Source organism: Chionomys nivalis, chromosome 1 (assembly GCF_950005125.1).
Source record: "Chionomys nivalis chromosome 1, mChiNiv1.1, whole genome shotgun sequence".
Classification (NCBI taxonomy): domain Eukaryota; kingdom Metazoa; phylum Chordata; class Mammalia; order Rodentia; family Cricetidae; genus Chionomys; species Chionomys nivalis.
The window spans coordinates 93,977,044-93,987,848 of NC_080086.1; the positions used below are offsets into that span (position 1 = coordinate 93,977,044).

Below are 10,805 nucleotides of genomic sequence, written 5' to 3' on the forward strand. Positions count from 1 at the left end.
TCCTGAGACATGTAAAAACTCTGCCACAATTTTTTTAGGATCAGACTTTCTGGAATCTTTCTTTTCAAGGCTTTGTAATTCTTCCCCACAGTGAAATTGCTTGATTGAGGCACATCAAATTCCTATCATTCCATTTATAAGCTCTGCTGGGACCAAATCAAAGATAACATGTTGCTGTAAGGAGAGTTACAAACTGAAGCCAGGCATTAGCTTGGCTAGTGAAGACTGAAGTTGAAGCTCTTGAGCTGGACTCTTCTCAAATCCAGAATGTGTTTTTTCCTACCTCTTTCCTCATTTTTCCTCCAATGCTTCTTCCTCCTTCTCCCAATTTTCCATTTCAAGAAGTCCTTAGTGTTAAATGTCACTAAGTAGCTAACATACTTATCTTTTTATCCTCCCTGAAGCATGTGACAAAGAGAAATGAACATCAGTTGGCCTATTTATTAAAACAAACACATGAGCTAAAAAAAGAAAGGTTAACCCCCCCCCCTTCAGAATATGAAAGACCCTCTTCTGGTCTTTTCTTTGATGTGGTATTGAAGTTTTAGTGTAGTATATTATATAATCAGAGTCATTGAGAGTATATTCTTTTCATCTGTTTTATTCTTCTGGTTTTAGTCCCCTCTAGATAGAAAACTCAACATATTCAAGACTGAGTGGAGGTACAAGAAGTCTGATGATGGAAGGTACATCAAAATTAATTGGGAAGACGAGGCAGCTTCCAGATTGCTAGGCTCCCTCAAAAGCAATGTGCCCAAGGCTACAGAGGCTATTTATGATTATGTCAATAAGTACTACCCGGGAAATGCTTCTTCAAAGCTAAAAAGAAGTCTGCAGCACAATGCTGAGAGAGCTATAAGGACAGTTAATGAAATGAACATGGATTTCCAGAGGGCAGCCCATGATGCTTACCAGGAGTGGAAAGACAAGACCCAGAATCTGTATGAGGCAATGTTGGCTCAGGAGGGCCAAAGCATCCCTGAAAGACTGCAGGAGAAAGTGGTAGACAGCATAGTAAATGTTACTCAGAAGTACCACATGGCAGTCGCGCTTCTCACTGACTCATTCATCCATTTCCTGAAGTACAATACATTTAAGCTCCCAGGTAATGCAGGAACATACACTGCCGATGAACTCTGCACGATGGTCATGGGGGGGATAGCAAAGTCACTGTCTTGGCTATATTCAAGTGTCCATAACAATTTAGAAAAACTGCTTTCCTATGTTCAAGACCTAGTAGAGAAATCGGGTTTGTTCAGTGACATAAAATTTAGATTTCCTTTAGTTCCAAAAGCAAGTGAACTAAAAGATGTGATTCTGGAGTGCAGGTTCCTCTTAAACATTTCATCAGAATTCATCCAAGGATACTTTGAAGACTTCCAGCATGTCAACTTTACAACAATACTCAGTAATGTTCAGGTTGTTTTGGAGGAAATTTTACACGACATGGTAGAAGAAATTCAATACCTATGCGACAAAGAATCTGATTGTTTCACTAATTATATCAATACAGTCTTCAAAATACACATCCCAAGTGCTTTTCAATTCCTAAAAGAAGAGCTATATTCTATCTTCGGTGATTTCAATGACTCTGTTCAAAGTATACTTCAGGAGGCGTCCTACAAGCTACAGCAGGTCTATCATTACATAAAGGCTCTTCGTGAAGAGTATTTTGATCCAAGCATGGTTGGCTGGACAGTAAAGTATTATGAAGTCGAAGAAAAGATGGTTGACCTGATTAAGTCCCTCTTAGTTATCCTTAAAGATTTCCACTCTGAATACAGTGCCAGGGCTACTGATTTTGCTTCCAATATCACAACTCAAGTTGAGCAGTTTGTGTCCAGGAATATCCAAGAATATCTTAGCATCCTTGCTGATATAGATGGAAAGGGGAAGGAGAAGATTGCAGAGCTCTCTATCACGGCAAAGGAAGCAATTAAAAGCTGGGCCCCTGCAATGAAGGAAATCATTTTTGATTACCACCAGCAGTTCAGTTCCAAACTGCAAGATTTTTCAGACAAACTCTCTGATTACTATGAAAAATTCATTGCTGAGTCCACAAGGTTGATTGACCTGTCTGTCCAGAGCTACCATGTGTTTCTAAGATACATCACCCAGCTACTGAAAGAGCTTCAGGTGGCCACAGCCAATAATGTGAGTTCCTATGTAAAACTTGCCCCAGGAGAACTGATTATCACCTTCTGATTCATTTATTCATCTATTATAATTAAACCTTTACATAGTAGGAGATGTGATGCTACTATAAAAACCATCCAACTGAGCCAGTCCTGCAGCTGCCAGTAAGTGCAAGATACACGTGTGACCTAGGCATGTAACCAAGCTGGCCAGAGAACCAAGAATTCAGTAAGACATACTTTTACAAGTTAGATAAAAATCAAGATCTGAGTTATTTTGTTAAGTGTGGGAGGGGTGAGCAAATAAATGACTTCTATATTGTGTATCAGACCCTTCAACTTGGCTCATTTGTACTGAAACATTAGATTGAGTGTATTAGTTCAAAGGTTCTGGCTTTCCTAACCCCCACAAGGACTCACATTCCAGTGATAAAAATAAAGAAGAAAGGGAAATGTTATAGAAGAAAATGTTTTCCTACTTAATTGATCTTACTAACTGCATTAACTATGTGAGCAAGAAAGGGTTTTGTATAAAGTTGACTAGAAGAACATTGCATGTACCTCATATGTCATTAAGCGCCACACAATCTTCCTTGACAACTTATCTGTGTCTGTTGGGCAAGATTCTTCTCTGTTCCAATCTGGAATCAACCAACTAGACTTTCATCTGACTTAGTCTTCTAGTAGGGAAGAGGGAATAACTTGGGAGTACTAGATTCAAGGGCTTCATTCAGGATACGAGACACCCAAGATATCTCCCTATAGCTCAGCTAGGACTTATTCAAAGCAAAAAACAAAAGGTATGAGGGAGAAACAGACATGGACTCCCTAAGTGCTTCTACAAGCAAACATGCATTTAAATTCTCATATCCCCTTGTTTTAAATACAGTATCTGACGATACCAAGTATGAGCCAAGTCTGAGGGTTACTCTGCCAGGAGCACCCATTTCAAAGGCTAATTTTGAATGTGAATAACATTTATCTGCCTCTGAGTGGAGCTCTTGGGAAGCCACAAAGGACCTGGGTGACAGAAATTCTACTGAGACGAGTGAGGAGGAGAGTGATCAAATGGCACATTGCATCAATGGTGTTGGAAAACAGTGAGAGTATGACCCTTGAGAAGTTAGAAATCAATAGTTGGTGACTTCTGCGTCCTAAATGAGGGCTCTTTAGAAAAGTGTCATTTCCGATCACCACTGTTTTCCCGTTTGTGTCATTTGATGAAGCACACTGTAAAATTCACAAGCATTCTTCTAAAATGGAAACACAGTTTATCAATTGCTAGGCTTCCTGAGTCTCCTCATTCCCCAAGGAAAGGTGAGTGTTACCTGCCCTTTCTGCAACCCAACAATGCAGGACAATCAGTCGTGATAGGGAGTCAAGTCAAAGACAGGAACTCAATTTATGACTGTGAGCATCAGTTTATACATGTTTAGTGACATCCTGTGATGTGGGGGTACCTACAGCCAATGAGAGGCCGCCAAACCCTCCCTCTGGCTGAAGGGGCATCTACCTAGTTTTCCCTACCTTGCTCAAACTCGAGCCAGGCTTTTCTCTGTCCTATAGGGCTCAAGGTACAGGTCCCGAGATACGTTTGGCTCAACAATCAATACCTTAGCATGATTCTTCTGTGCAGAATTTATGAGCCAAAAAGACAATTCCGGGTATAAAAAAAGGTAGAAAATTAGGCTCAAATCCCAGAGTGATACGCAACTTGCTGCAAAGTTAGTTCTGTCAGAATTTCCATAATGAGCTAAGAGGAGCATTGCCATGACCTAGGGAATCTTCAAACTGCGATGAAGCCCGTAGTTATGGCTTCATTCAAAGGGAAATGAGGAGTCAAAGGAAGACCTGGGTACTGAGGAGATGATATCAACATCTGGAGCTGAACATCTGGAGGGGAAGAGGGCTATGAATTCTATGATTGTACAATTACACACTACCCCAGCTCAGCTCCTGGCCTGCTATCCCTCATATAATGTGCAGTGATCAGCTTCGAATGTCTGCATCATGTTGAATAGAGTTGGAAGGAAGATGAGTCCCCAGGAAGGTCTAGACTCTGCTATTCTATGCATAGTTCATGTATTTCAGGATATTTTTCCAGGTTCAAATAATAGCTGGAATCCTTTCTCTTGAACCTTACAGAGTTTATCCTCCTCAACCCCTGAATCCTCAATTCTATTACCTATAAAACAGGTTAATAATAAACCTTATATTTTGTCACTTTTAATATTGTCTGCAAGCAACAGACTATTATTATGAAATGAGGTGATTGTTTAAGGTAAACTTATGCTAAAGAAAGAAAAGAGGTGGAGCAATTGATCCTCCTCAGTGAGCGTCCACTAATCATCACTTACAATGGTAAGGCAGATTAGTAGATAATCTTTCTATCTGTCTAACTGGAATGATGGCTATTAACAAATGACAGTGATGATTATATTATAAATAGAAGAGTTTAGGGAGCAGAAGCTGTTGTGGGGAGGGTTGGAAGGTACCATAGTGATATGTGGACAATAAAAGACAAGGGACAATTCACGAAGAGGAGAAACATGGCTAGGAAAAGAAAAGCGAACATGTTGCATGAACACTGGATACCATGTGTTAGACAGAGCACAAGGGGAGTAAAGGAAGACCGCATGGATGGGCCAGCCCAGCAGGACTTCAGAGTATGTGAGCATTGGGGAGAAAGGGGATACTTGCAGTGTTGGAGAAGGGCATCCAGTGGAACATTTTGACCAGTGGTTACAGAAATCAATGTGGTAACATATGCATGACATATTCTGGAATACAAGACTGTGCCTGGGTCCATATTTTTTAGAAAAAAAAATGGACTTGAGAAGTCATGAATGTTGGGGATGGTGAGCAGGATCCAAATAAAAGCCAACATAAAAGCAGGATTGAGAGAATCAAGTGACTCATAGTTACAAGCAAAGACTGTAAAAAAACAAGATGACTTAGTGAGTTCAGGGTTGGAAACTGGAGGAATTGGTGAAAGAGATGGAAGAGCATGGAAGGACTGGGTAGGTTATAAGGGAAAAACTGTTTGCATAGTTTTAGAAAAGAGGAAACGCAAGTGCAGCCTCAGTGTCTGGTGAGGGCTTTCATGTTAGGTCATTGTCTTAGTCATGGTTTCTAGTGCTGTGATGAAACAGCATAGCCAAAAGCAATTTGGGGAGAAAGGAGTTTATTTCACTTACAACCTCCATGCCACAGTCCATCACTAGGTAGCTAGGTCAAGAATCCAAATAGGGCAGGAACCCAGAGGCAGGAGTTGACACAGAGACCATGGAGGAGTGCTACTTACTGGCTTGCTCCCCATGGCTTGCTCAGCCTGATTTCTTATAGAACCTAGAACCACCAGTCCAGAGATGGCACCATCCACAATGGGCTGGACCCTCCAATATCAATCACTAGTTAAAAAAAATTCACTACGTTCTTGTCTTCAGTTTGGTCTTATGGAAGCATTTACTCAACTGAGGTTCCCTCCTCTCAGCTGATTTTAACTTGTGTCAAATTGACATGAGGACTAGCCAGGACAGTCATGAAATGGTAGAATGAAAATCAAACTCAAGAAAAAAGCGATAGAGGTGGGAGGAGGAAGGAAGGAAAGCAGGAAGAAAGGACAGAAATCGAATTCCCGTTTTATAACTAACCAAGTCCCTTGTTTAAAAGGCCTTATTCATTGACAAGGTTTGTGTCCTTATCATAATACTGTTGCTTTGGAGAGCTCGGACAAGACTTTAGGGGTACTCTCAAGCCATAGCAATGAGCAAGGCAGACCTCAGAGTTATAATATTTTGAACCTGTGTGACCTACACAAATAGAACTAGAAATGATGTAAAGAGCAGATTGCAGGTGCGGGTGACAGACTCCAAGATTGCCACAGTCACAATGAAACTGTGGGACCACATGGGAGAGACCCAGTTACACTGTTGTGCTCAAGTGGAAAATTCCTACTTGGGTGAGATCATGATGTGTGCCAGAGAACAACAGCCAGCAAAATGGCGACAACATGACACAGATTAGACATATGCTTAGAAAATTAATAAGTAAACACATTGTTTTCTCTTGTAAAATGAGTGGGCATATTATCCAGCAAGTGAATCACCTTGTACATCTCCTAAGAACATACTGTCAGGTGATGTGGGAAGTCCTGAAATCACAGATTTTCCTCTTATAAAACAAACATCCACGGTTCCAATCAAAGGAGGAATCAAAGAATGGCGCCCTGCCCAGGTCCCTAAAACTCTGTAAGCATGATCAAATCATGCTGTGACTTGACTCCCAGGTTCAGCCCCATCTCATAGCACTGTCCCCAGCAGAAACTCTGTATTGAACGGATTAATATGAACTGAGCTCACGACGTGCCTTTGGTGTGGTCTCCATTTTCTTTGACTTAGCATTTGAAGATTGAACAGTTGGAGATACCAAGTCTTCCTTTCTTGGTGAGATGAGTAAATATCCCACTCTGACAATCCCATTCTAGCCCCCCCCCATGGTTCTAATTTATGACTTAGTCCCCATTCAGTCAGGGAAAGGGCCAAAACAGCCTTCAAGTGGGGCCTACAATATGGGAGCCAGAGTGGACAAACAGATGTTCTCTCTAAAAGTGTCTAATAACCAGAGATAAATGTGCAGAAACAGACCCTTCCTCTTAGCTCATCTCTGTGCATGCTGTTTCACATTAAGAGGTCACTGCAACTCCCTTTGGGGTGCTCCATTTGTTGGTGGGATGGCTGGGTGGTCACCAACAAACAACATTCCAGAGCCTCATAAAATGTTGGTGGAGCAGGTACATGTGTCTCCTTGAGCTGAGAGCCCTCTTCTTATCCTCCAAATGGTTCCTGCCTCCTGTATCTGAGAGGAACTTCAGTGCTACTCAAATCAATGGACACTTAAGCTCTGGTCCTGTGTCCTTTTACGCCCTGGACTGACACTATCTAATCCAGTCTTAGAGTAGAGGAATCATTCAAGCCTTGGGGATGACCTGGTATCTGAGCTGCAGGCCTGTGGTCCCACCTTCGTCTGTTAACTTTGACTCGAGCTATCAGCTGTGTAACAGGAACAACAAGCCTCACTGTACAGGGCCTGCTAGAGACACTGTCCTGGAACCAGACACTGTCCTGAAGGGGGATGGCAGCTCTGTGAAGAATCCAGGTCCACAAATATCCCCCAGCACACCAAAGGTTCTCTTGGCTTCATGCCCTTCTCCTCCAGCAAAGTGGGCCCATTGAGACGGGTACTAAGGTCCTCACAGAGTAATAGATACCAAGATGACTTCAGGACACCCAAAGCCCTTGAATTAGAACTGGACTGGCTTGAGCAGAGCAGCATCACTAGGACGTTGATGTGATGCATTGAACCTTGCAGGAGGATCGGGTGGGGGGGCACAGCACTGTCCCATAGCTCCGCTGAGCATATATCAAAGAAGAAAAAAAGTCCAAAAAGCCAGACTACCCCTCTCACTCAGGAAAAAAAAAAATATCCAGTGCTGAATTCAAATTCCAGCTGATTCATGAATTATGTAACTTGCCTTTTCTAACCCTCAGAGCACAGAGCACAACAGAATAGGTTTGCTGGGAAATGAAGTAGTTGTTAGAGTAGGTGGGAAGAGTGTATGAGATAACAAATGTCAGCTCTGGTACACAGAACAGAGATAAACCCACCATGTCCTAGTGCGACAGTCAAAATTAGTGATGTGTAACTCCAATAAGGATGACGCAGAGAAGTTGTACCAATGTGACATAGGATGAAATGGCAAGTCTCAGAAGATGGAATAAAGTTAAAACTCAATGAAAACTAATGACTTTTGGTTTTTTTTAAGTAGAGTTTTAAACGGGAGGTCAGTAAACTGACGATCCAGGATGGGTTTCAGAAGAAAGGACAATGACAGCTCACACTGGGTGGAAGGGACCCTTACTGCTGTGGCCGTATTCTGATACTGAGGAGGATCTGGACTGTCTATTAGGCTACTAGCTAAATTATACTAATGGACTGACTAATAAAATAGAAGAGAGAAATATTTAAGAGCCTAGCATACACTAAGCACTAGACTATCTAATGTTGCCTTTTCCTGTTCGTGACTCCAGGATTTTTTAGATGGTCAAACTTCATTTCAAGGGGAATTATTTCATGCCTTTGTTTGCATTTAGCAAGCCTCTTCTCTGGAACAGGCATTATCCTAAACTTCCAGGGAGACTGGAGGTGACCTTCAACCTCGGGAGAGGTTCAGATGAGGACTCACAACAGTCCTGGGATCACAGAGACAAAGGGAGCAAGAAGAAGCGTGTCACCCCTAGGTGGCTGAGCTGGCTCTGAGTTCTGTTTGCTACCCAAATAGCTGGAGTGCCCTGGGAGATGTGTGTCACCCTTGCTCCTCAGGAACTTCATTTGCAGAATGCTAGCTCAAAGAATAATAATGTCATCTAGATGAGCTGGCTGGATCTGAGTTTTCCTGGGCTATTTAAAGTCTTAGACTTTCAAGACTGATTCCTCTCTGTGCCACTAAGGATAATTGTTCCCAACCTGTGGGTCGGGACCCTTTTGGGGCTCACATGACAGAGGTTGCGTCAGACAATTGGAAAACACAGTTATTTACATTACAATTCATAATGGTAGCAAAATTCCAGTTACGAAGTAGCAACAAAAATAAATCTATGGTTGGGGGAATCACCATAGCATGAGGAGCAGTATTAAAAGGTTGCAGCATCAGGAAAACTGAGAATCGCTGCTCTGGAAAACCCTACAATTCCCACAGAAAGCATCTTTGGCCCTTGTATCTCACCTCTGACCGCTGCTCAAGCCAACTTAGTCCTAGGGAGAGATAATGTCCCTGTCCTGTGAAGAAGCTGAGCTGGCACTGGTTGCACAGAAAAGCACCTTTGTCCCTTCCTCTATACCAACTGCAAGCTGTAGAGCTACCCCCTAATCCTACCAGCCCTTCCCGCCTCTCTCCTGACAACCTCTATCCCCACCCTCCTGCCAGCTACCTTCCCAGACCCCAGCCTTAGCCACCTCTACTTTCTTTGTCCTCAAGTGGCATATAGATAGGGATTAGGGTATTATAGAATTAGAATTGAGTCCACTGGGTCCGTCTCTCATAACTTTTCTCACTATTTCCCCTTTCTCTGAAGTCTTAGACCAGTGATTCTCAACCTTCCTAATGCTTCACCCCTTTAATACAGTTCCTCATGTTGTGCTGACCCCAACCATCATATTATTTTATTACTACTTCATAACTATATTTTTTGCTACTGTTATGAATGGTAATATAAACATCTGATATTCAGGATATCTGATATGCAACTCCTATGAAAGGGTCGTTTGGCCCCTCAACGTGGCGGCAACTGACAGGTTGAGAACTGCTGTCTTAGGTCAATTTACTCAGGGTGTTTTTAAACCCATGGTGTCTGGTAATACTGTGCTGCCTCCAATGGCCTAAGGCTAGCACCTTTGAGTAAATGTTTTCCATGCCAGCTGCTCTTTCCTGCCATGTGAGATTGCCCCAACTCTGCCCCACCACCCTATCCCATACACATGCCCAGAGGCCTTGACCCACCAGCTCTTTTTCTCTGACAGCAAAAGATGGGAAGTGAGGGTTTAAGATCTCCCCTCAGCCCAATGTTATGACGGGATGCACACAGCCCCAACTCCCCAGTAATGCCAGGCCCAGAGGGTAACATGAATAGATGACTTTCCAACTTTTAACTTCCCTCTCCTCCAGGGGTAACCAGCTCCTCCAGGCTCATTGTGGGGGCTCTAGGACCTGAGAGGAAAAACCCTGAAGAAATTTGACCTTCTAGAACCTTTCTATCCTGAGCTGGTAGAGTTCTTCTATAAACAGGTCTCTCCACCAGAAGCAGATCTCTACGCCACCATAATAGGCTGTGAGACCTTTGACACCACAACTTCAAGGTCAGTATCCTTAGGGCCTGACCAATATCAACATCCTGCGAATTGAGTTTTCTATAGTGTGCCCTGTAAGCAAATCCAAGGAATAAGGAATTGACAAGTCTAAAAGTTGCTGTTCTCAAGTGCTGGCTGCCTGAGTCTGCAGAGCTGTGTCCTCTTGAACATCTGGATGGATCAATTAAGCCTCATCCCACATACCCTTCTGATGTTCTCTGGTCATTCCTACAACATGCCTGTCCCTGTGAGCCATCTGTTCCCATCTCTATATCACTTTATTCCCATTCCCCTTCAACTTGCCCGCAGCTCCCCAGATCCAATCTTTCCAAGCAAGTATCAGAACCCTGTAAACGGAGGTTTCTCTGTCCCACCCCATCCTGTAGCTGCTTGCAAATAATCACTCAAAGGCTTATACTAATTATTAATGCTTGACCAATACCTCAGGCTTATTGCTAGATAAGCCTTTAAATTAACCCATTTTTATTAATGTATATATTGTCATGTGGCTCGTGGCTTTACCTGTGGTCTAGTACAACTTGTTCTGGCAGCTGGCTGGCATCTGCTCCGACTCTGTCCCTTGTCATCCAAGCTCTCAGTTTGATCGTTCTGCCTAACCTTATCCTGCCCGACTATTGGTCAAACAGCTTTTATTATTAACCAGTGAGAGAAATACATATTCACAGCGCACAGAAGGATCATCCCACAGCAGAAGCTTGTCACTGAAATCTGTGGCCACGGCACCCTCATGTGGGTTGTGCATGA

At 42.8% G+C, this 10,805-nt stretch overlaps 1 protein-coding gene across 1 annotated transcript in view; it reads left to right on the forward strand.

Moving 5' to 3' along the window:
* Apob (apolipoprotein B) overlaps positions 1-2,461 on the forward strand; it is a 37,374-nt gene extending 34,913 nt beyond the window's left edge. Inside the window, exon 29 of the mRNA XM_057780956.1 lies at positions 619-2,461. Within this exon, the coding sequence (XP_057636939.1) occupies positions 619-2,205 (1,587 nt within the window). The 3' untranslated portion in view covers positions 2,206-2,461. The remainder of the gene's footprint in view (positions 1-618) is intronic.
* Positions 2,462-10,805: the final 8,344 nt, after the last annotated feature.